Below are 26,449 nucleotides of genomic sequence, written 5' to 3' on the forward strand. Positions count from 1 at the left end.
CACAGCAAAAACCACATCTTCTATAGAAGATGGATTTGACCAGTCAAGTGAATCATTTCTGAATTGTATCTCCTAAAATTATTTTTTCTTAATTATCTTCAGCTTTCTCTGTGAATGCACTTACATTTACTAGGTAATCTGATACATGTAGAGAAATCAGATTGCGTCAACAATGCAGTCAAAAATGTTCAGACGCACTTTCAGACCTGCCAACCTTTTTATCATTTTATTAAGTATAAATTGTAAGTTAACTCACTAAATTGAGAGCTTTAATGGAGGAATAAATGCTAGTGTAGCTGCATCTTCCACCTTAGAAAGAGGAAATGTCATCAGCTGTGTGTGTGAGAGACATGGAGAGAGACCGAGCGAATGAGTGAGAGTTTGCGTGCCTAAAAAGCTCCATAAGTAGTTTGCTACATAAGCGTCCTTGCAAACCGGCCAGACCGATAAACAGCACAACAGCACCAGCAACTGCAAACACACTCACAACAGACGAACTTGGGGCGACATTAGGGACCCAGTGATTAGCATTCTCAATAACACCAGCTTGCACACTGTTAACACATATTTGCGTGTTTCCGTCACACCCGGTTGCATTAGCATGCATGCATAGATTGAGAAAACAGATCATATCAAAATCATATTAAGTGTATAAATGCCCTGAGATATCCAATTACTGAGCACAAACCCATCTTTCATTTTCAGATTTCTTAAAAATGTTTCTAGCAATAATTCAATCTAAGAAATCAAAGTATTTGTTTATACAAGCACTTAATAATCATATAACTGTAGGAATCAGATTGTGATCTGATTAAAGAGTGCACGTAAACACGCTCAGTAATAAATATAGATTTAGTCAGGCAACAATTGATAAATAAGCAGAGCGGTTGAGTGAAAATGAAGCACTCTGATTGGCTAAAAAAATGCAAGATCAAACTATATGTGTTCTATAGAACATGGAATCTATCTTATGAAAAAGTGCAGAAAAACAGCTTGGTGAACAGTTAGATACAGATCTCCTCACCTGATCAGCAGCTATACAGAAAGGGAATATACACAAACCTGTTGGGAAAAATAGTATTTTTTTTTATCATAGACTATATTATGTAAATAAGTAAAGTGATACAGATCTATAAATCATGTAAATAGAGTAACTGTTCTCATAAACTGTTTTTGTAAAGTGTTACAGATCTGTTATATAGACCTTCAGGCCTAATGGCTACTTTTAAATCAAATAGCATTTCCAGAGAGATACGGGAAGAACAGAAAACCTTAACAACACTGAGAACAGTATCAAAATAAGAACTTTATCAGTAGATCCATAGTTTTATTAAGTCACTCGAACTTTTCTTTCCCCATTTAATGCAGAGGAGGGGTTTATAGAATTTCCCATTAGGAAGACGGCCTGTCAGACGAGATCTGAGCTTTAACAAGTTTACTGATTATGACATTCACACAAAATCATACAAAAAAACACACACTTAAATATACATATACAAACATAACATAGATACAGTAGGTTTGTACACTAAATATGTACATCAACATGCAATTTATCATCTGAGTCACTATTTATATTGTAAAAAAATGTCCAAAAAGAAAAGAAAAAAATCTATAAAATGTAGGATGTAGGACAGCAATGAGGTTGGCTCAGTTTCATTTTTTTTCAGACACTGAACAGAAATGAATGGACAGGGTGGATCACTGCAGAGCAGGGGCTGTGTTAAGCAGGCATTTAGAACCCCGGGTCAGGATACGTCCAGGCCAATTCTTCTGTAAGATCTCCTGATCCAGCTTGTTCAGCCTCTGAGAACACAGCCGCAGGTCCTGGACTCGCTCTGAAAGGCCATCTAAACTCTCAACGTCCCACGGACCGCACACCTGGCAACCTGACAGCAAGCCGGAAACACATTCATATTCTATTAGACCAGACAGAGAATTAAAAACAACTTGAAAAGAGCCTTGAACCCCCTGAACTAAACACATACCCTGAAGATTAAGATAGGTTAAAGGCTGCCGGCCTTCCCGAAGAGTGCTGAGCAGGCTGTGGAGTCCCTCTGACGTCACGGAGGGATTGGCCGATAGATCCAGAGACACCAAGGAAGGACAAAGAGCTAGACATCTGAAAATCAGAAAACCCACAGATCATTAGTAACTGAAGTGATACCTGGGCTGTGTCCCAATTGCAGCAAATACAGCCTACTTAAACAGTATTCTGAGGGAAGGTGGTAGTAAATGGGCCATTCCAACAAATGGGTGCCATTTCTGTCACCAGGAAATTACATGTATAAATGTGCACACAAAATAGCATTTTATAAAATACATTTTATTATTAAAGCATAGTTGTATTGTACATTTACCTAATTGCAAAAGTAGGATATGTAATTAAAACAAATAATAAAACTTTACCATTAAATATAAGTATTAAAATCTTTTTTTGCATTGTTGTGCGAATCCAAATCCCATCTATGCTTTAAAAATATTTTTTTCATATTAATCCATAATATTTAAGTTAAAATATACATTTTATTTGTGTCCCTGGGTTTCACTCAGTCCTGTTACCATAACACATTACCCCATCTGAAACCACACCTACAACAGAAAGTGACATCAGTTGGTTCTGTGTAACTATGACTGAGGAGGTCAATCTCAACACTCATGTATGTTACCTTTATTCATTCTTAGATCTTATTTGTTTATTTTTAAAATACATATTTTGGGGAAATAACTAGAATGTGCTCCGTGTCCTCATGCTATTAGCTTAGCTGCCATTTAGCCATTTTTCATGTTTTTGCTAATTATATGCTAAAAACTCATTCCTGGTTCTTTCATTCCTGTTACTCAAAACATAAAAAGTAACAGGATTGAGTGCCAGTAACAGGAGTGATTTTTTTTCATAAATATCAATTATTTGAACATGCAGTCAATTAGTTCTATTTAAAAAAAAAAATAAAAAATAAAAAAAATAAAAAAAAGACTTTCTTCAGAGAAAATCTAAGGAATTAGTGGACTTGCTTTTAAACATGCTTTTTAAATGTCACATGAGTTTTGTAACCATCTTTGGATTAGAAACCTTGTAAAAAAAAAGTAAAGCTGCCTGAGATTGACCAGTACATGTTTAAATAGTTAAATATGTTATTAGATTCAGAGTTAAAAAAAGATTTAAAAAAAGTATGTTTAATTTAAAAGAGTTACAACAAGCAAATGGCACCCATTCGGTGGAATAGACCACTGAAGTCGTGTCATCATTTTGTAGTCAGCACCATGTTGTTTATGTTTATTCTAAGCAGTTCAAGTCAATACGAGATTTGAATGGGCTTTTCATTCAAATCTCAGTTCGGAGGTCAGTTCACTCCGCTGTAGCATTAGCTTAAAGTTAGCATTTTTCTCATTACGACTCTTAAACGATTTCATAATTCAGAGGATCCAGTGTTTTTCAGGAGTAAAATGTACACAGAATAAAACATACAGTCTAATCAGATTTATTTACCACAGAATGTGACAGAGGCGGGTTTTTTTAAACCCTATTCATTTTTCTCATAGAGAAAAAACGCTTAGAAACGGAAGCCTCTACAGAATGACGCACGACTTCAGTGGTCTATGGCCCTAATACATTTTACTGGTTAAAAAAATGCTAAAGGCTAAGACTTTACCTGGCGAGAGAGATGATGCTTTGATCGGTTAGACCGTTTGCAGCCAGGCTCAGGTGTGAGAGAGAGCAGTCACCCTGCAAATAAACACTCTGGTAAGCACACACATTTGCAGTTCACTGTGAGAACATGTTATCAGAAACCAGCCATAATGATGGGAAATAGGATGACTAATACAGTTTGAGCACAGAAACAATAAAAACATGCAGTTACAGAACAGTTATACAGAGAGAGTCTGGTAATTCTGTGAATAGGTTTACTCTGATACCATACGTAAAATTACAGCACCAGTCAAAATTTGGATACACCTTCTCATTCAATGGTTTTCTTTATTTAATGTATTTTCTTCATTGTAGATTAATATTAAAGCCATCAAAACAATTAAGGGACACATTTGTACTTGTAATAAACAAAAAGGGTGTTTAACCTCCACAATTCCCTGATATAAACCCAACTGAGATGGTGATTTAGGATGAGCTGGAGCTTCACAGCGTGAAGGAAAGCAGCAACTATTGTTCACCACCTCCAGGAACTCTTTCAAGATTCTGAGAAAACTATTCCAGGTGACTCTCCCCCATGAAGACACAGATTAAATTACCAAGAGTGTGCAATCTGAGCTCAAAGATAAATGTTGCTACATAGTAGAATCTAAAGTATAAAAACATATTCTAGTTTTGTTTAACACATTGAATGAGAAGAAGTGTGTCCAATCTTTATACTGTATAGTCTAACTGTCTTCTCTGAACAACAGAATCTCTTAAGTGTAGTCATACTAGTTAAAAACTAAATTAAAACACCAGAAAAAAAAGTTGATACAGCACAGTCAAGAACTCCACTAACTAGGCCTGACTTTATTCCTTTCAATCGATGTCTAATCATTTCCTAGTTAAAAAAAGAACCCTGTCCACCTCCAATACAACCACAATCATCAGAGCTCAGTCTAATCTCCACAAGCAGCTTAACGATCAACTGAATATAAAGAGACAGTGATGTGTGTGTGTGCCTTCATCAACTTATCTTATGTTGCATCCTGATACATGATTAATAAAATGTGTATTTTTGTAACAAAGTTGTATAAATAAGTATGGCAGCTGTACGTCAGTGATCTTAATGTAAAAATGAACACCAATATGAACAGCATGTGTGCATTGTGGAAAAGCAAATCTCACACTACACGACCACCGCTTTGCACTTACATGCAAACTATCGAAAGGGCTCTGCAGCTTGTGCATGCACAATCACACCTCAACCAAAGTTTCCCCCATCACAGTCACACATGTAAACATGCGCACGCTATCTCTGTCTGTTGCAAATCTACATTGCCTTATAATGGCATTGTAATTTTCACAAACCCAGCCAACTTGTGGCCTGCAATGTCCTCTTGCATATCTTTGTATTGCATCATGCAGTACCTTTATATCTTTATAATTTATAATTTATACTTTATGAACTGATCAAGCTTAACATTATAAATCAGCCTCTTGTTTCTACATACATTAGCCATTTTGTTAGCTCCACTAAACATATAAAAGAACTTCGTAGTTCTATAATTACAGACTGCAGTCCTTCTGTTTCTCCACTTAATTTATTAACCTCCCTGTTCTTCAGTAATCAGGAACCACAAAATATCAGGTTTAAATTGTACCAATGCAAAATAACCCAACATACCACTTTACCATAGACAACAGGCCAATGTGACTGCAAATATATACAACTCTGGTAAAAAAAAAAAAATAGACTACTTAAAAATGATGAGTTTCTTTGATTTTACCAAATTAAAAACCTCTGGGATATAATCAAGAGGAAGCTGGATGATCACAAGCCATCAAACCACACTGAACTGCATGAATATTTGCACCAGGAGTGGCATAAAGTTATCCAAAAGCAGTGTGTAAGACTGGTGGAGGGGAACATGCCAAGATGCATAAAAAACAGGGTTATTCCACCAAATGTTGATTTCTAAACTCTTAAAGCTGTATGAATATGAACTTTTTTTTGCATTATTTGAGGTCTGAAAGCTCTGTATATTTTTTGTTATTTCAGCCATTTCTCATTTTCTGCAAATAAATGCTCTAAATGAAATATTTTTATTTGGAATTTGGGAGAAATGTTGTCCGTAGTTTATAGAATAAAACAACAATGTTCATTTTACTCAAACATAAGCCTATAAATAGCAAAATCAGAGAAAACTGATTCAGAAACTGAAGTGGTCTTAATTTTTTTCCAGAGCTCTACTTTACAGGTCAATTAAGTTCTTGTAGTTATCAGTTTGTGCTGATTCACATTCATGTTAAGACTTCCTGGTTCAGAAGTAAATAGAACTTGTGTCGTACCTGTGATAGAAGTTTGGGAAGAAGGTCCAGAGCAGGTTGTTCAGTGGGAACTTTACACACTGCATTAAGCTCCAGATGTGTGAGGCACTGTAGAGGCAAAGTCTTCAACACCAGCTCAAACCCAGTGGAGCCCAGTGCATTCTGGGACAGGCACACTGATCTCAAGTGCCCAGTACCTGTAGTAAGGATACACCGATTAGAAGGTAGGACTAAAACGAGGATAGAAGGCTGCTTGGTACAGAAGACCAAGATACAGACAATGCCTTAAGGACAAATTGGGTACCTCAAAATATACACTCCACTTACTTTGATACATTCATTAAAAAATAACTGTATGTTCTAGTGATTAAAAATAAATAAATAAATAAATAAAATTCTTTGAGACTTTACCTTCTTTCCTTAATTCTAGTCAATCTTAAGCTCTTAAGTTTTTATATTAGTGGATATTTTAACACAAAAAAAGAATTGTCTCGTCCTTTGTATTTATTGTTATTTAGTGTTATAATTTTATAATTTTATGTTGCACTGTCGTCACTCCTGCACTTTATGTTGTCTATTGCTTGTTGTTCTATGTTGCACCATGGTTCCGGAGGAACGTAATTTCATCACACTGTGTACCTGTACTCAGATGTAATGACAATAAAAGCCTCTTGACTTGACTCTTGACTTGACTTGAATTAATGTTAGATTGTCTAAATGAAGTTTTTTATAGTGGTGTCCACCACTTAAAAAATACAGCTCTTTTTATCACGACAAAAATCTGTGATTTTTCATGAAATTATCATGATTACAAAAAAATAAATGCTGCTACTCCCCTGAATAAATTAATCTAAATATATGTAGTGTGATATGCCTGGCAAACAGACATGATTTATTGTATCACAGTACCTTAGGGTAGTTTTAACACCTTTAAATAAAAATGTAGAGAAAGTTGGAATTACATTTAAACTACATGGCATAAATAAGATGTTGGGCTTGTTTGTTTTCTCACCTAATTATCCCATTAGCAAGTCCCCTAACAACATGGAAAACATAAAATATGCAGATCAGTGGCTCTCTAAGACCACGGTTACAGACTATTGCTTGAGTGTTTCTGATGAAATATCTATCTGCCTCAAACATCTAAACACTTAATAACCCCACCGGAAGAGATCTTCACACTATTTCACATCACACCAAATGTGTGTGCAGTTTATTTTTTTTCGCTGATGTTTATCTGATATCAGGTCTTGAATGTATAGACGAGATATTGGTGTTACATTAAAGGTGGTCATTCTTGAGGACTGGCTACACGTCTCTGTTTTGGACTAAAAGTGATCTGCCAGAGGAAAGGGCATGTTTCCTGCACTTTGGAAACTATTGGAAACTGTGGCAGTTAACAGAATATTTACCCGTGAGCGCGCTGGCTAGCAGGAGTCTGTGCTGCTGCAGGAAGCGTGCTGTGAGGCCACAGGCCTGCAAATACAGAGTGGCCAGTAAGGGACACCCAGAGAGCAGACAGGCCAGAGCCTGAGACCAGCCGTCTCCGAGAGGATTCATACTCAAATCCAGCTCCTCCAGACACTAACACAGCAAAAGAGCAAAAGAGAGAAAGACACGAGAGAGACAGACAGACACGGACAGACAGAGAGAGAAATTAAAAGTCACACCTTTACAGAACATTTATTACGTTAATTAGCTGATTGATCTATTGTACAATACATAGATACAACCAAAATCATTTTTGCTGACCTCAAATTGCCATTGCATTACCTTAGTGAAAAGAGCTCATTAACAAGCATGAGTACGTTTGTTTGGAGACTTTAAAAAACAAAAAAAAAAAACAAAAAAAAAAACCACAGAACTAAAATGAAATGAATTTTTGTTTATGTTTATGTTATGCTTAGGATATTTATGCATTTACATTTTCTTATATCAATATTCATAAATGTTAAAACAATGCACTTCAAAAAGTAATGTGAATTTGCATTATAATGCTATTATAGTATCATTATATCAGTGACATTAAATGGTTTTAAAATGACAATGAAGTTGTTTAAATACAATTATTTCTGGGACAATATGGAGTCTAAACAATATTTATCAGCTGACGGGCTGTGTGTTATCTATGTGAGGCTGGTGTTCTTTTGTACAGCTCCGTCACAGAAACAAACCGCAAACTGCATCTGGGCCAAGTCAACATTCCGCAGTCACCTACAACAGATTCCCTCTGAACACAGAAACTAACTGCGTACAGTCATATGAAAAAGTTTGGGCACCCCTATTAATCTTAATCATTTTTAGTTCTAAATATTTGGGTGTTTGGAACAGCCATTTCAGTTTGATATATCTAATAACTGATGGACACAGTAATATTTCAGGATTTAAATGAGGTTTACTGTACTAACAGAAAATGTGCAATATGCATTAAACCAAAATTTGACTGGTGCAAAAGTATGGGCACCCTTATCCTTTTATTGATTTGAATACTCCTAACTAATTTTTACTGACTTACTGAAGCACAACATTGGTTTGTTAACCTCATTGAGCTTTGAACTTCATAGCCGGGTGTATCCAATCATGAGAAAAGGTATTTAAGGTGGCCAATTGCAAGTTGTTCTCCTATTTGAATCTCCTCTGAAGAGTGGCATCATGGGCTCATCAAAACAACAACTCTCAAATGATCTAAAAACAAAGATTGTTCAACATAGTTGTTCAGGGGAAGGATACAAAAAGTAGTCTCAGAGATTTAACCTGTCAGTTTCCACTGTGAGGAACATAGTAAGGAAATGGAAGTCCACAGGGACAGTATTTGTTAAGCCCAGAAGTGGCAGGCCGAGAAAAATATCAGAAAGGCAGAGAAGAAGAATGGTGAGAACAGTCAAGGACAATCCACAGACCACCTCCAAAGAGCTGCAGCATCATCTTGCTTGCAGATGGAGTCACTGTGCATCGGTCAACAATACAGCGCACTTTGCAAAAGGAGAAGCTGTATGGGAGAGTGATGCAAAAGAAGCCATTTCTGCAAGCACGCCACAGAGTCGCGTGACAGAGGTGTGCTTTTGCTTTTGCATATTTCAGGTGACTCTGTTTGTGGCATCACTCTCCCATACAGCTTCTCCTTGTGCAAAGTGCGCTGTATTGTTGACCGATGCACAGTGACACCATCTGCAGCAAGATGATACTGCAGCTCTTTGGAGGTGGTCTGTGGATTGTTCTTGACTGTTCTCACCATTCTTCTTCTCTGCCTTTTGTGATATTTTTCTTGGCCTGCCACTTCTGGGCTTAACAAGAACTGTCCCTGTGGTCTTCCATTTCCTTACTATGTTCTTTACAGTTTGTATCCTTCCCCTGAACAACTATGTTGAACAATCTTTGTTTTTAGATCATTTGAGAGTTGTTGTTTTGATGAGCCCATGATGCCACTCTTCAGAGGAGATTCATATAGGAGAACAACTTGCAATTGGCCACCTTAAATACCTTTTCTCATGATTGGATACACCTGGCTATGAAGTTCAAAGCTCAACGAGGTTCCCAAACCAATTTTGTGCTTCAGTAAGTCAGTAAAAAGTAGTTAGGAGTATTCAAATCAATAAAAGGATAAGGGTGCCCATACTTTTGCACCCGTCAAGTTTTGGTTTAATGCATATTGCACATTTTCTGTTAGTACAATAAACCTCATTTCAATCCTGAAATATTACTGTGTCCATCAGTTATTAGATATATCAAACTGAAATGGCCGTTGCAAACACCCAAATATTTAGAACTAAAAATGATTAAGATTAATAGGGGTGCCCAAACTTTTTCATATGACTGTAACTTTCAATGGAAGTCAATGTAAAAAGAGTTTATTTCAGGTCATTTTGGAGAATTTCTGTTGGTCTGTTAATCAAGAAATTTTGATACAGTGTAATGGACAGTTTGGTGTTCAACTTAAGTAGTAGACTAAAAATCCAAAAAAAAAAAAGATATTTGTTTTTCATTGGACAGCAACAACATACACTAGCTCTCTGACTGTGTGGACCTGACATAACCAGGTTCAGACTGAGAAAACCACCTAAATAATCAAAGACACATCCACTTGCATTGAGATCTTGAATCTGGGGTGGATGGTAGGTTAATTATCGTGAGTTACACATATTTCTCTTTAATGGTTTCTTTTTTTTCAGTAGGGGCTTCAGGGTCTACTTTCCTGTCAGACTCACAGCACTCAGTGTCAAAGTGTTCTCCTCACAGTGGCATGATATACAAACACTTGGAAGTTTAAAGAGGCACTAAACCCTAAACATTTTTTTACATTATTAGTTAAACTGTGTGAAACATACCAGTCCTGCTTGAAATTTTTATAAACGTTTCCCTACCTTTAAAAACACTTTTATTACGGTCATTTCCGCCTCTAAAGCACCCTCGCACGTTTAACTGTGCTATAGACATGGATGATGTGTCCGTGTACTTTGATACAGTCACAATATGCAAATCAGTCAATTAATAATACTGCTCCTCCTACGTCCACCATGAGCTCTCCCTTCTGCCCCTCTAAAAATCAGGGGTTTTAATTACCCTTTAACATCTGAAAAGATACAACAATGCTTGATTTTCTGCTCTCAAAGATGACCTTCAATCTAATCTAATAAAAAAACTTTAATAACTTAGATAGCTTAATAGCTGTTTCAGCTGGAAACTTCTCTAGACTCCTCTGGTTCAGCTTTGTGCCACTTACTACAGGGACTAAAACACACACCCACTAATCAACACCACACATCTCTTCAGCCACAAACACCATTTCCATGTACTATGTTTTTTCACACAATGTGGTAAATAAAAATATCAGCATGTGGGTGAAGTGTTGACTAAACTTGATGTAAACTGGGCTGTGCACAATTTTTCACACAAAAATGACCCACAAACTCTTCATTACCCTTTTAAGGTAATAGCAGACTATAAGCAGATTGGGTATTTGGGTAGTTTTCATAAAGTTTATGGCAAATGAAAAAAAGAAGGTCCATCAGGTCCAAACAACTAGGTATTAAACAGTACACAACTGAATTAAACCAGATACATTATTATTAATGACACCAACCACTGACTAGTGAATAGTGGAATTTTAACACTATTAATGGCACTTGTGTAAAGATACAATCCTGCCTTGCATTAAAAAAAACAATCAGCTTCTGCGCTGTGCCTTGAACTAAGGAAGGACAGCATGCTAGTTCTCACACACTAGAGCCAAGTAGCACAGACTTTGTCAGTTTGAGAATTGTGGCTAAAACAAGACAAAAATGAAGTGAAGTGTAACCCTGGCCAACGACCTCCAAAATGTTTAATGCGATGTTCAAGTTAGTTTGTATTCTTTAGAACCACAGAAGAAAAAAAAAATTATATATATATATATATATATATATATATATATATATATATATATATATATATATATATATATATATATATATATATATATATATATATATTAATTTAAAATGTACAGTTTAGGATGATGTGTTTTTAATATTTTTTTTATTTTTATTTGCCATCTCATCTACAAGCTTGTTTCTGGTTACTCTAAAGGAGAAATTAATCTCTAAGTGAAAGCAAAATAAAGGTAAACCTTGTTTATTTCTTTGTCATCTGAAGTTTGATTTTTAGTAGGGTAAAAATAGATTCAAATCAAAAATCTGATTTTTTTGTAAAAAAAAAAAAATAAATAAATAAATAAATAAATAATTTTTTTTTAGTCCATATCACCCAGCTTTAGTATCATAGAAAAACTGCATGGAAAAAAAACTGTTTACTGGAGCAAAAGGACATGAGTGTTGATGTAGGGGTGTCCCCATAAGGCAGGGGGTGAGAATAAAATCACAATAACTGATTGTGGCTTTAACCTTCAGTGCTCCTTTGTTCCCCCTTGTTGAGTCAAAAAAAAAAAGTCATAATAAATGGACCAATAGTAATGCCTTAACAATTCCATAGGATAAAACTTTAATAGTTATGAATGTATTTTCTTCACATGTAAAGTTAACAGTTTGGAGATTCTTACCCAAAACTGACAATATGTGTAAAGATCTCCTATAGTCATTCCTAAAGTGTGAGGCTGAGTGTGACAGAACTGTACGGCTGGCTGAGTATCTACAGCCGTGAACCAGCACTGTAGTCCCATCTAGCGTGTGAACAAGGAATTGTAGCTTAATGTGACCAAGTCTTGCACAGAGATTCTCTAATCCTTGACTAGTAAATATGCTCTAAAGCAACTTTTAGGATTGGCTACATAACTTAAATATGCCGTCAGACAATATTTCCCTTAACATAAAATATGACAATACTTTATTAGTAGTCCCACAAAGGGGAAATCCACATGCTACAGCAGCAAAGGTACAGAAAAGCACACAAAAGTAAAGAAGAAAAATTGGCTAAAAAAATGATAAAAATGAAACCAATATATAACCAACTGATCATTCAATCTCCATTAACAATATGAGCAATAAGAAAGGCTTTACCGGAAACACTGCTTCACTCCTTCCCTCTAAGGTGGTAACCGCCTTCTTAAGACCCTCTCCTGTGATCTGATTGGCCGAGATATCAAGAACTCTTAGGCGCGGCATGGTGGTTACTGCAGAGATGAGTTCAGGAAGGAGGTCGTCACTGAGACGGTTAGCAGAGAGGCGGAGCTCCGTGAGACTGTCCTGTAGTTTAAGAGCACGAAGGAGAGGAGACAGACAGGGAGGAGCCAGACCCAGACCACACACAGTCACGCAGGGAGAGCCGTCCTGCACCTCACACAGCCGCAACACACGCCTGTTCTCCTCTACAATACACACACACACACACAGTATTATATTCAGAAACATGAAATCTTGGGTTTGTTGTTAAAGAAGGAAAGATGGTGTTGAAGACACTCACCCACAGCTAGACTCGTACAGGCTTTCTTATAACGCTCAGGAAGAGGAGGGAGGTCCCAGGAGCACACCTCTGCTAAAACCTACAACCAGACCATACACACACACACACACAACTGGCTTACTACCCAACATACACTTTCATATTCAGTTTCCTTAACCGCAAGAACAAAAGCTGCTTTTCACAAAATCAAGCAGAAAAATTGGTCCAGTACACAAAGATGATTAATAGATATCAGCTTGTGGTACTCAAACCATTTCTCACTGACCCCAAGAAAGTCCAGATCATTGCTCTATGTGCAGAAAGTTCAGATGGAGCATAAAGCTGGACCCTCTAGTTATCCTGAGAGCTGGTTTAAGAACCTTATCGACTATAGAATAATCATGTATGTGTTGTAACCTCTTCATTGGTGTGCAGAACAGCCAGGAGCAGGTCAGTTGTTGAGAGAAGAGCACCCTCTTTCTGCAGAGAGAGACGTGGCAACAGCCCACAGGTCTGGTAATAACGCTGTGCAGCCTGCTCACACAGCCAGGACACAGTGCAGGAGTCTGCCTCACTGAAACAAAACAGCAATACTTGATTATATTGGTTATGGTCATTTAATAGGCTGCAAATTATTTCAGGCAGAATTTTCTTATAAGCAAATACTAATGCACCCTGTAGATGCACTCGTATTGAATGTATTGTGCATCATAATAGGCTTCAGTCACATAAAACACCACTTAAATGGTAATTAGTACCTACTATACTGGCAGTGTACATATTCACACATACATGCAAAAACAATGTAAAAATAGATGACAGCAGGCTTCATACCTATGTGGAACCGGAATCAGGAAGACGTTGTTCTGAACTCTGACTCTCATCCTGATTGGTGCAGGCATGGCAGGTACCGGGGTCTGAGGGGCGGCATGTGTCTAGAACACACAACCAACAAACTCAGCCACTCAGCAACAATAAATATATTAAGGATGACTTTTTATATCTGTACCTGCAGATATGCAGAATTAAAAAAATGTGAATTTTTTTTAATAATTCAAAACCACTTTCAAAAGCACAAAGCACAAATACTAACGTTTACAGGCTTAACTTTAAATATTTGATTTCTGTATTTTAGATTTAGTTATATTCTAAACTCAGTTTTGCAGAAATAAAAATGAAAATAGTATCAGGTTATCCAGAGTTAAAATTTCACTTCCTCGTGGTGAAGTACCGTATTAACTAGCTAAAAGGTGTGGGGCCGAGTGGTCCAGCAGTCTAAAGCTGCCACTATGATAGCTGATTCGAATCCCAGTTATGTAGCTTGCCATCAGCTGCCAGAGCCCTGAGAGAGCATAACTGGCCTTGCTCTCTCTAGGTGGGTAAATGGCGCTCTTTCCCCTCATCACTACAAAAAGTGAAGTCGATCAGCACAAGCCGTCTGTGAGCTCATTTATCCGAACCGAGTCGCTGCACTTTCCTCAGCGTATGCTGCCTACTCGGCAATGCTCAGCAGGAGTTTAAAGAAGTAAAAAAAAAGTAGGCCTCTTTAGAACCACCAGAGGAACCCAGATGCTTATTTAGTCTTGTTTGTATAATCCAATATAATTCCATTCAACTTTGTCCTTTATTTAATTTATTTATATAAATTTGCAATTTTTATAAGAAAAAAAGAATGTAGCAGTATCTTAGTGTGAGGTATCTTCTGTACATTTTAAACAAGGGATGTTTTAAGTGAACACCAACGCACTTTGGTAAGTTGCTCTACAGGTCAAATCTAAATGTAAACACGAATACGAAAAAATGATGCCATAAAAAATAATCTCACCATTGGCTGTGAGCTGTACGGCTGAGAACGTACTGGCTGAGGAGGGTCATCCTCAGGGAAGATATTGGGACTAGGTGACCTACTGACTTCTCTCCTGCCAAGCATCACCATGCCGGGCAGCTGATTCATCTTTACCTGTCGTGCCTTATTGGACTTCTTCAGAGAGAGCCCCCTGCTGGAGGAGGACTGAACTGCGGGAAGAGATGAGTAAAAGTTATAAAAAAAAAAAAAAGACATCAAACAATAACATAATTGATCATTTGTCTAAAGGTCTACAGCATTCAGGTAAAATACCTCTAGCAGGAGGCTCAGATGATCCAAACACACGAGTTTGGCTTCGAGATGATGATGATGATGATGATAATGACGACATCACACTGTCCCGTCTGCTGCTTTGTTCTGTGTCAACTTTCCTTTTCTTTTTTGGCTGAGCACAACCCAAGTCATCTTCTAGCCACTCATCTCCTATGTACTCATCCTCAGGAACTAAAGCTGAAACGTGATTGGCAGACACCGCTGGTGTGCTGGTGAAAGCTGGCTCTAATAGGCTGTGAGTGATAAGGCGACTTTTGGCACTGCCAAGGTTCTGCATAGCTCTCTGGTACTCGTCTCTGCCAGAGACTTGCTGAGGAGACAACACTGCTTCTCTAGCCACTTGAGGAGTGGGTGGAACATCCCGACTGGGACAGACTTCCTTTGGGGGCGGAAGGACTTCTGGGAAACGGGGTCTTGGCCGCACAGGGCGCAGTGGGCTGATGGAGCAGTCAGAGTGGTCAGAATTGCTGTCCTCCTAGTGAAGAAAATGAAGAAAAACATTCAAATTAATCAGGATGACTGCATGCAAACCTGCAGGAGAGAAATTATGTAGTTTTATAAATGATTTGGAGCACACATAACACAGGCAAAACAACTGTGAACATGTAGAGAATCTAGTCCCACCCCAAATAAAACATCCTCCTTCGTCCCTCTAAGTCGGTGGCGAGGTCCACTGGATCGTCTGTCTCTGGGGGCAGTGTTGGTTTCTGGTGGGGTAAGTCTACTAGGCAAGGCACGCTGGGAAGTGAAGTGTGGCTCGTCCTGCTGCAGTAGTGGCTCTGAGCACTCAGCATCAAAAAGCTGACTGTCTTGTAGGACAGGCCTTGAAGACACCGGTGCAGCAGCGACTACAAGACAAAAGAAAGAACAAGAAAATCAGGGAATGAAGAAGAATATAAATTATGCTTTCTATTTGAAAGTATAAAACTATATTTACAATCTTTCCTCCCTTTTCCCAGATTTCTTATTGCGACAAACTTCTAATAGAATCAAAGTAGGCAATCTTTCCACAGATCATTAGGCCAAAAAAATTAAAAGTGGCAAAGAGGCAACTTTATCCTTAAATGGAAGACTACGAAGCTTTTCTATTGGTCCATAATCATTAAAAATGAAAAACAATGTAGAGAAGTACTGCCAGATAAAAAAAATAAATAAAGGGGAAAAATAAATAAATAAATAAATAATGAATAAAAAATAATGCTCATCTGATTTTGTACTTGTCTTTTATATTGAGAGAAAAAGAGTTTCTTACAAATATACTTTGAATGCAGAGATATTCAGAGAAGTGAAATATCTAAATGTATGAACTTATTTATTTATTTATTGTAGTATCTTTTATACATGTATTTGTCATGTATAAAGTGGAGCTCTTAAATGTGATTAAAGATGTCATTTGGTGCGAAAGTTATAGTGAGCAGAGTCTGCAGCATGTAGAGAGCTCCCTCTGTTGCTGAATGAAGGTAATGCAGTTTGTGGCTGCCTTTATTCAAGGTGTTATTGCAGATATTACAATGTGTTTATTGTAAAAACGCACATCACGATGACAATACAAATCTGATTCTCACATACCAACAAGCAGCCATACTAAAACTACAAAAACTTGCTTACACTACTAAAGTGGCAATGACAAATTTCTGTCTGAGTCACTGAACAGCTGTTCTGTTCTCTCCTCATACTCACCTCCTCCTGCCTGTGCCTTCCTCAGCAGTTTCTCAGTTTCCACACATTCCTGCTGCGTCTCCTGATCCAGGTCTCGACTGTAGGTCTTCCGCCACAGCCGCAAGCTGTCCAAAGGTTTGTCCCCCTGAAGGAAAGACACAATATAGTTTCTTCCAAACTCAAGCGTAATAAAAACTCTATCCTGCTTTTGTTAGAGTAAGTTAAATTTTGGCATAGAACTTTTTGCATAGGAATGTACATCACACATTTTCAAAAAACACTAGATATGCAGTGACACAAACTGATGTGTCTCTAATGAAATCAGACTCTAAAATAACCTTCTTATTGCGGACGTTGACCGACGCCCCTTTCTGCACCAACAGCCGTGCAACAGCAAAGTGCCCACAGTTTAGGGCATCATGCAAAGGTGTGACTCCTTCACAGTGTGGTCCACCAGGATCATTAATGTTAGCTCCTTTATCCAGCAGCACAGCTACAATTTCTAAAAGAGGGAATCACACACAGGGCTGGTCAATTACACAGATCTTATTTATTTAAATAATAAAAAAAAAAGTAGGATGTTAACAGATTAGCACATGCTTTTACGTTCATCAGATCATTTTTTTACTCTGTACCTAGATGACCGTGGTTGCAGGCCTCGTGGAGCGGAGTCCAGCCGCAGTAATCTCTAGGATTGAGGGGATGACCCTGTTGCAGAAAGAATAGCCATTTTAGACATGATCATTAACACAGGTGGACTTATGTACAGCTCTGGAAAAAATAAAGAGATCACTTCAGTTTCTGAATCAGTTTCTCTGATTTTGCTATTTATAGGTATATGAGTAAAATGAACATTGTGGTTTTATTCTATAAAATACGGACAGCATTTCTCCCAAATTCCAAAAAAAAAAAAAAATTGTCATTCATTGTATTTATTTGCAAAAAATGAGAAATGCCTGAAATGACAGAAAAGATAGAGCTTTCAGACCTAAGATAATGCAAGGTTCTTATTCATAAAGTTTTAAGAGTTCAGAAATCAATATTTGGTGGAATAACCCAGGTTTTTAATCAGTTTTCATGCAACTTGGCATGTTTTCCTCCACCGGTCCTACACACTGCTTTTGGATAACTTCATGCCACCCATGGTGCAGAAATTCAAGCAGTTCAGGTTCTTGGTTTGATGGCTTGTGATCATCAATCTTCCTCTTGATTATATTTCAGAAGTTTGTATTGAATTCAATGATACTCATTTTTTTAAAGTGGTTTCTTATTTTTTTCCAGAGATGTATGTGATGAGCTGAACTCACCTGCTCTACCAGGTACTCGACCTGCTTGAGGTTGCCATCTATACAGGCTCGATGAAGCACTGTCTCGCCCTTTTCATTACGCTTGTTCCACTGAGGGTTACAGACAAAGAGAGAGAGAGAAACTATTAGGTAGAGAAGCCTGTGCCATTGTACCTTTACTCATCCCATTGCCTCATTATTACAACTTCTATGCTATTATGTCAAATTTGGCAGCTGTTTACTGTTGTAAAGCAACATTATGCAGTATATTCACCCTAAAGTAACAGCTTTAAAATCCTTGTACTGCTCCATGGACATGTAATGAGATAAATATCATATCAATTGTTGATATTCTGACTCAGCCTGCTGCTTACTGCACTATGTATCTTTGGTGAAGCAGACAGCAAAACTCTCACGAGAACTGCATAATGTTGCACTCAAATTAGCATTTCATACTTTTCACAAGGTCTACTTCTTCTACTACTTTTCTAACAAAGTTTCTTTCTCACCTTTCCAGTTTTTCTCCTGCCGCTCACAAGTTTATCATAATCCTCCATGTCCTCATCTGTCCAGTGAACAAAACTGGTTTAATTTCTCATCTTTTCTCATGTTTTCATCACTTTTAAGCTTTAATCAATAAAAAAAAATACTTTTATCATTTGCTTACTTACCAGAGTCTGAGAGCTGGAAGTCACTGTCGAGAGGTTCACTGTTTAGCAGCTGCTCCTCTTCCTCTTCTTCCTCACTGTCCTCCAACCTGCGGCCCTCCGCCTCGCACAGCTCCTGGAGACGAGCCTCCGTGGCATCAGCATGTGTGGACCTGACTCGTCTCTGCACCTGCAGCCATGCTCGCAAAACTCGCCTCTGCAACCAAAAAACGATAATTATTTGCAAGCAAAATATACAGCATTGCTGTTTACTTACTGTCCCAAAACTTACTTTCAATAACAATTACAATACATAAATGCGTTTTTTTTTTACAGAAAACAAATACCATTTCAAATACTACGACTAAAGACTCACTGAAATTCAGTGAAACACTTTGGAAAAAATATATATGGTTAAATGGTTTTAATGCTAAAACTTGACTGACCTGTAGCTTGTTTTGAGCTGCTTTCTCAGCACAGTGCAAAGCAGCAGTGTAACTGCTGTCCATCTCCTCCATGCTTTTGCCTGACTCTTCCTGGCAGCCTGCGATGTTCAGCCATGTTTCACACTCCTTACAAACACACACACACACACACACACACACACACACACACACACACAAAGACACACACACACACACACACACACACACACAAACACACACACACACACACACACACAAAAATACACACACACAGACACACACACACACACACACACACACACACACACACACACACACACACACAAACACACAAACACACACACACACACACACACACACACACACACACACACACACACACACAAACACACAAACACACAGTTGGGGGTTAAGGAGGTTGATGCTTTCTTGTAACTTCAGTGCCTTTAGAATACCCAGTAAAAGTAAGACAAGAATCAATATTGGGTTCACAAGATGAGATTTTAACAATATATAAATATTTTTTTTCCAATTTCAAAAGGTAAAATGATGTAAAAATATATATAAAATATTTTTTAAATATATTTTTTAAAAAAATATGAACATCACAAAATGGATTTTTAAATATTTTTTACAAGTAATCACTTTTGAATGGATGTCAATCAATTCTTAATTTATGAAATATGTATGATTCATAATATGCAGTCACGTACAGAACAGTAAATGCTGCAGCTGGGTTTACCATAAACCCAACAATTTCTCTCCTGTTTGATCTATCATGAGTCTCTTATGACCTGTCAACTATACTCAGATGCCCCCAGTCAGGGTTCTGTATTCAACCGGCACTGATACCCAGTGTGTACACTTTTTATTACCTCCTTGGCATTGCCTTGTCTCAGCTCTAGTTCTTGTCTGTAGTGCTCGATAGCTTTGTGGTACTGCCGCAGGTCTGAGTATGTGGCTGCAAGAGAAACGTGGATGACCGCCAGCTCTCGTGAAGGCTTCCCCAAGGCCTCTGCACATGACAGCTAAACACACCAATGTAGACACACACACACACACACACACACACACACACACACACACACACACAACAAAAGCATGTTTTAACAAATTCATTCACTCGGTCCACAGATATACTCCATTATAAAACATGTATATAAATTCATTCAAGGTATAAATTCACTAGGTACAGCATGTGCTCACCTGGGTTTGGTAAGCTTCCAGAGCTTTGGAATAGGAAGCCACTTTGCAGTAGACATCCCCAAGTTCCTCTGTAAGCCCCAAGGCCTCCTGAGAGACCTTATTACTGACGGTTGACATAGCTTTTTCCAGCTTGGAGCCACGGATTGCTACAGAAACAGCAGCAAGGCCAAGTTTTGATAAATACACACTATATGAGTATTAGCCTTAAAAAATAAATAAACAAACAACACCTTCCACTCACCATATCTCAGGTCTCTTTTCACTGCCTCTCTCTCTGCAGGCTGTTGGGACCCTAGCTGAAAGGCCTTCTTCAAGGAGCGCCGGGCTCCCAGGAAGTCTCCCAGATTCAGCAGAACCTTTGGGAATATTCAATGCACAGCATTATTAAAACGATCAAAGCTAGTTGATGCTGATACCAAAACTACAGATGACCGATACCTTTCCAATATTGTAGAAGCACTCGCTCTCGCTATATTTGTCGCTCATCTTGTGTGCACACTCTTTGCTCTTCTCAAAGCATCGGATGGAAAGCGAATGTTGACCATTCCGGAAGTGGATATTACCTAGGTTGAAGTTGGCTCGGTACAGATCCTCTAGAAGATTGTTCTTCCTAAGAACAGGAGAGGACCAGTGTTAGGTGCCGGATTAATTAATCACATGGACATGTTTCCTTCTAAAAAACCAAGAGTAGCAGCTGTGTGGACATTAGTATGGAACCTACAATTCTGGGATTATCCTTCTTGACCAGCTGGTTATCCAGAAAAATCATACCTTATGCTGGTCAAGACCTAGTTACCGTGGGTACGTTACTTCTGGATAATAACCAAACTTTCTAACCAGTGAACCTTCACTACCTCTGTTTAACCCTTGTGTGGTGTTCATATTTTTGTTACCCGTTTACTTTGTTACTTGTATTCAATTCAGCAAAATTAAGCAATTTTACATTAAAATGCTTTACACATGCTTGCTTCACATAAATTGCAAGCAATATAAACAGCTTATATGGTTAATATTTGCCCTTTACCTTTCTTGTGTTACATTTCTTTTAAAAAGTGCTACTCTTTTTTTAATAAGTTTTTTAATGAAATGTAAAAGAAAATGAATTAAACTCAAGATATGAGTAGAAAATTTGTTTAGTTTCAAATTTACAAATGAAGCAATGTTTATTAGCCCTTGGCCAAACATACTGTATGTAATATAAATGTGTGGGGGGAGGGGGGGTGTACAGTGTGTGTTTATCGAAAATGTGTTTTGATATATGCTTTTCACAAAAAATGAGCCAATGCCAATGAGTTTGAGTTAGAAAAAATATATTTTTTTGTATCATTTGATGAAAAATGAAAACGTGTCCCACAGACCCGAACACCACACAAGGGTTAAGCCATGAACCACATGCTGCAGACAATTAAAGGCTGCAAGGAGGAGAGTCTCACTCTGAGATGTAGATGCTCTGACGAATAAATTCATTGCAGCGCTGTGGGTCCTTCAAACCATCGCACACAAAGCCCAGATTCAGCAGCAGCCGTGCTCTCATCTCACTCCGTTCCCGAGCCGAGACTCTCCCTGAGACACATATACATATACAAGATGTACGCATCAGCCCCAAACACTGCAAAAAAACACAGTAATAGCCAGTAATATCAAATTTTATAATTAAATCTTATCAATATCAAAAGGTATTTAAAGAATGAACTGATATTACACTATATGTTATGACATTTTCTGAATGTTCAGAGTACAAATGTTAATGATGCTGGTTTACTATGCAAACAATTGTGATCTTTTACTGCTAGGCCTCTAAATGCACTGACATCTAAACTCTGCAGCTGTGGTGATCAGAATTTCTCCATGCTCGCACACAATAATACTGTTGGGTTGATTCTCCTCATCTGTTCTGTCTGCGTGTTGAATGTTTCTATATTCTTTGTACTTTGTATCTTGTATGTGATATGGTCTTCAACCAACCAAAACGGGCACATGTCACTCCGCTGCTCATTGAGCTCCACTGGCTACTGGCTACACTGGCTAAATTCAAAGCTCTTACAATCGCCTACAAGGTGATGACAGTACAGGCTCCTTCCTACCTGCACTCGCTCCTGAAGGCTTACGCTACCTCCCGGCCGCTGCGCTCCTCCAATGAACGTCGCCTCGCTTTGCCAAACACTCACACAAAGCAATCCAGACTGTTCTCATACAGAGTTCCCCAATGGTGGAACAAACTACCTTCCACTACCAGATCAGGAGAATCTCTCGCTATCTTTAATAAACTCCTGAAGACAGAGCTCTTCAAAGAGCACTTAATCTCCTAACACCTCTAACAAACTAACTAATTCTAACCTCATCTCCTTCTTCCTCTTCTCTACTCCTCTATCCCATTATTTCCCTCTGACCTCCTTAAGGCCCTATCTATAGATGCTTTATTTTTAACTTCTATTATTTTTGTACTTAACCTCTTCTATTATTTGCACTTCAATATTGTAAGTCGCTTTGGACAAAAGCGTCTGCCAAATGTAATGTAATGTAATGTAATGTAATGTAATGGGTTGATTCTCCTCTGTAAATGTTATTTCTGTATTCTGTGTGTTTAAATGTTTCTTCTGTGTTCATTTTTTTCTATTCTGTGCGTTTAAATGTATCCAATGTTTCCTAAGTGTCTTTAGGTTTTAGAAAAGTGCTATTACATTTACATTAAGGGTATTTAGCAGATGCCCATATCCACAGTGAAAGTATCCGTAGCTAGTTTGTAGGGACTAGAATCAGAAAGATACATTGATCTTGGATAATAAACAAGATATATACAAGCTATATAAAAATAAAAGTATTAAAATTATCATTTTCATTCAGATAATTTACTGCATTTCCATTCTCCTACATTCCTTTTTTTTAATTTTTCTTATACATATAACCATGGTCCACTTAGGACTAGTTTCAAGGTCTACATTTCTTAAATGTATTTAAATCAACATTAACAGGTAAATACACCAGCTCAAAACATCAGCTGAGAAATGTCCTGGGAATTTATTCTAACTTTTTTAGTACTCAGACGCAACTCCCCACTACTGTGTACGTGTCACCTGCTGACTTATTTTCCACTAGAGTTCATTAGGAAACAAGAACACCACCTTCCAGATGTTCGTTCACTATAGCCAGACTCTTCTTGAAAGCATCCTCTGCTTGCTTCAGGCTGTCCAGTGATTGGTCAGTGTCATGGAGAAAGAGGTAAGTCCGGCCAATGGTGGCCAGAGCTCTCTGTTCCTCTACTGCATCATTTACAGAGCAAGCCAGATCCAAATGCCGTCTCTGATACTGCAAAAAAAGAAACAGGTGTCTAAACCATGGAAACCTTAAATGTCTCTTTAATGTGAAAAGCAACTAACTGCTCTTTTCTTACTTTGAGAGCAGTTGCGATATTGCCAAGCTCTGCGTAACATTCTCCAATCTTCCGATTGGCTACAGCACAACCAATCACATCATGTAAAACCTGTGACAGGGCCAGCTCCTGCCGATGCTCCTCAATAGCAGCCTGGTAATCACCTGACAACACACAAAAGGAGTGAACAGCAGATTCTCAGGGAAATTGACACTGTGAGGAATCATTTAACTAAACTTTATCCTGGGTTTCTTACCACTTTTGGCTAAGACTTCTCCGAGCTGATTGCAGAGGCTAGCTTCCTCCTTCAGATTACTGCTGCTCTGAGCTTTACTTTTGGCTTTCTGCAGTTCTGTGTAAACACAATAAGGACATTTTATTTTAATCTAAAATGTTGAGGAGGTTGTGGTCCAACCTGACGAGAACAACAGGAAGACACTGGAAATGTAGTTAGCTAGCTAGCAATTACTTACCTCTCTAAAACACCAGTAAAGTTAATTTATTTAATGCCATCGGTCACAATATTAAAACATATTTAAAACATTGTCAGTTATATGGCTCTAAAATTTTTACTTAATGATGAATCAGTGCATTCCCACCAAATTACATTTTCTGACAGTACGAAATTATATCATTTCGACCGAAATTAAGGAATATATCAAGAAATAAATTTTGGCCATATTGTCCAGCACTAATTTAGACAAATACCTACAGCGTTAAAAAAAAGAAAAAAAAAAAGAAAAGGTTTTAGGATATACTTTAAGTATGTGCTTTAATCATATATATCTGTTTTTTTTAGTTTTGTCATTTGTCATACAGTATGTCATCACTGTCACATGACTACTGCATATATGTTAGTGCATCTCAAAAAAATTGATCAATGAAAAGTTACTTTATTTCAGTAATTCAGTCAAAAATATGAAACTCATTATATAGACGTCTTACACACAGAGTGATCTATTTTAGGCGTTTATTTCTTTTATTATTAATGACTATGGCTTACAGCCAATGAAAACACAGACGTAAAAACGTAAAACATTAAGCATAAACAGAAAATATATATAACCGAGTTAGTTACTGTAACATTAATTATTCTGCATATATACCAAGTAACGTTATACCATTATAAACAATATACATTTTTAGAATTCTTTTTTGAGCTCTGTTCGAAAATAGTGATAACTAGCCTGGGGTTAGTAAACTATTTAACTTAATAACTCTATTATTCCACGGGTCACAACAACTGAGACCGACCATAAAACTCATTTTTCCACCTGTTTATTTAAGACTTTTTTAAAGTAGTAACCTTCATTTCAAAAGGTTGATAATGAGAGGTGATTTTAATATTTTCGTGTCTGGGATTAGATGGATCAAAATAACGTAACAGTTATCTGATTGCGAAAAATAAATGATACCCCAGCTAACGTTATATGCCTGTGTTAGAAAACAGTGAATACAATAAAACAGCTGTCATAGGGCTAGGCTATAATAACAATATTATTTTTATACGGTTAGCTAAATAGTTAGCCAGGCTAGCTGAATAAGTAAGTTAAATGAATGCTATTTACTAAGGAGCTAGACAACAGCAGGCAGGATAGCTTAAAGCTAGTTATAGTATAACTAGTTATATACAGTCTAATTAGCAGTTTTTATCTGATTAAGACAATAATCTACCTAGTTTAAATAGTATGAAACTTTACTCACGTCTGATCTCCTTCGCTGAACTCATTGTCCCTGGTTACGCAGCGGATATCTGCTAGTTCGCTAGCAGGAATCGCAAGTCAATAATACTGAAAAAAATCAGTGACAAAACAGAGCGGAAACAGGATCTCGCATATTAAATAAACACCACGATCCTCCACCGATCTCCAGACATGTACTAGTGTCAGTTCTGACAGCGATCCATCGCTCTAAAACTAAAACAATACTCAAAAAGTTACCGTCGCTCTTAGCTGGCTAACTAACTACACAAGCTACATCTCCTGTTCCCAATACCGCGCCAAGAGCTCTGCTGCCCGCTGATTGGCTACTGCAGCAGACCGGCAGTAAAAGATCAAGCTCCGCCTACTGAGGTCCACATTGTAAAGCCATATTGGTAAGGTCGTTTCAGCTCCTAATACTCACACAAACATTGAAGTCTGATTTTAAAGAAAAAGCATGTATTAATTTTACTATGGTTATTACTGTTACTGTTTTCCAATGCATAAGTAAAATGTAACATCTAATTGAAATATATTTAAAAAAATGTAAAAGAAAAGTGTCTTAAACAGAAAAGTCATATCATATCATATGAAGTAATGGTAAGAGGAGTAGTCAACAGATTCACAGACAAATTATATTTGTATTGGGTATTCGATTTATACTCAGACATCCCATATATATACCTAAACATGCCTTTTGCAATCATTTAGTCCCCCATTACAGTTATAACAAACTGTACAGCAAGCAAGATTTTTTACATTTTTTTTTATTATTATTTTACAAGACATGGATATACTTTAGAGTAGTAGAGCCATGATGCTTCTTCTTCACTGAATCCCATCCAGGAGGGGGAAAAAAACACTGCCCACCCACACTAAAAACTGATTGGCTGACTCACAGACTCTTTGTAGAATCCTCTTTGTCTTGCATGCACTTCATGAGTATGCACACAAGGGAAGAGACTTTCTCTCCCTTTGCCTTCCTTTCACACTTGCGTTTGGGAAAAAAAAGTCTCTGTCGCCTGCGTATGTGTTTTTGTTCACTCTTGGGCCACTCGTTGTAGATTTAAGGAGATTTTTTTCTGACTTGCGGGCATCAGGGAGCCGGTATTGATATGCAGTAGACTCCTGCAACTTCCGGGAGACTTGGGAAGTCTTTACTATGCTCAAAGCCATTTGTC

At 37.6% G+C, this 26,449-nt stretch overlaps 1 protein-coding gene across 1 annotated transcript; it reads right to left on the minus strand.

The window, feature by feature from the left end:
- Nucleotides 1-973: 973 nt before the first annotated feature.
- tonsl (tonsoku-like, DNA repair protein) lies at nucleotides 974-25,573 on the minus strand. Its single transcript, XM_022672943.2, has 28 exons — nucleotides 25,273-25,573; nucleotides 23,825-23,920; nucleotides 23,590-23,732; nucleotides 23,321-23,504; nucleotides 21,632-21,761; nucleotides 20,637-20,808; nucleotides 20,440-20,554; nucleotides 20,199-20,344; nucleotides 19,868-20,020; nucleotides 19,014-19,139; nucleotides 18,592-18,784; nucleotides 18,430-18,485; nucleotides 17,942-18,031; nucleotides 17,270-17,342; nucleotides 16,973-17,136; nucleotides 16,656-16,779; nucleotides 15,600-15,823; nucleotides 14,955-15,450; nucleotides 14,661-14,851; nucleotides 13,670-13,770; nucleotides 13,253-13,409; nucleotides 12,857-12,935; nucleotides 12,454-12,761; nucleotides 7,375-7,546; nucleotides 5,984-6,159; nucleotides 3,654-3,727; nucleotides 1,989-2,122; nucleotides 974-1,889 (listed from the first exon to the last, which is right to left on the minus strand). The coding sequence occupies exons 1-28, from the start codon at nucleotides 25,295-25,297 to the stop codon at nucleotides 1,702-1,704; spliced, it is 4,290 nt and encodes a 1,429-aa protein (XP_022528664.2). The 5' UTR covers nucleotides 25,298-25,573; the 3' UTR covers nucleotides 974-1,701.
- Nucleotides 25,574-26,449: the final 876 nt, after the last annotated feature.

Source organism: Astyanax mexicanus, chromosome 14 (genome assembly GCF_023375975.1).
Source record: "Astyanax mexicanus isolate ESR-SI-001 chromosome 14, AstMex3_surface, whole genome shotgun sequence".
In the NCBI taxonomy this organism is placed as follows: domain Eukaryota; kingdom Metazoa; phylum Chordata; class Actinopteri; order Characiformes; family Acestrorhamphidae; genus Astyanax; species Astyanax mexicanus.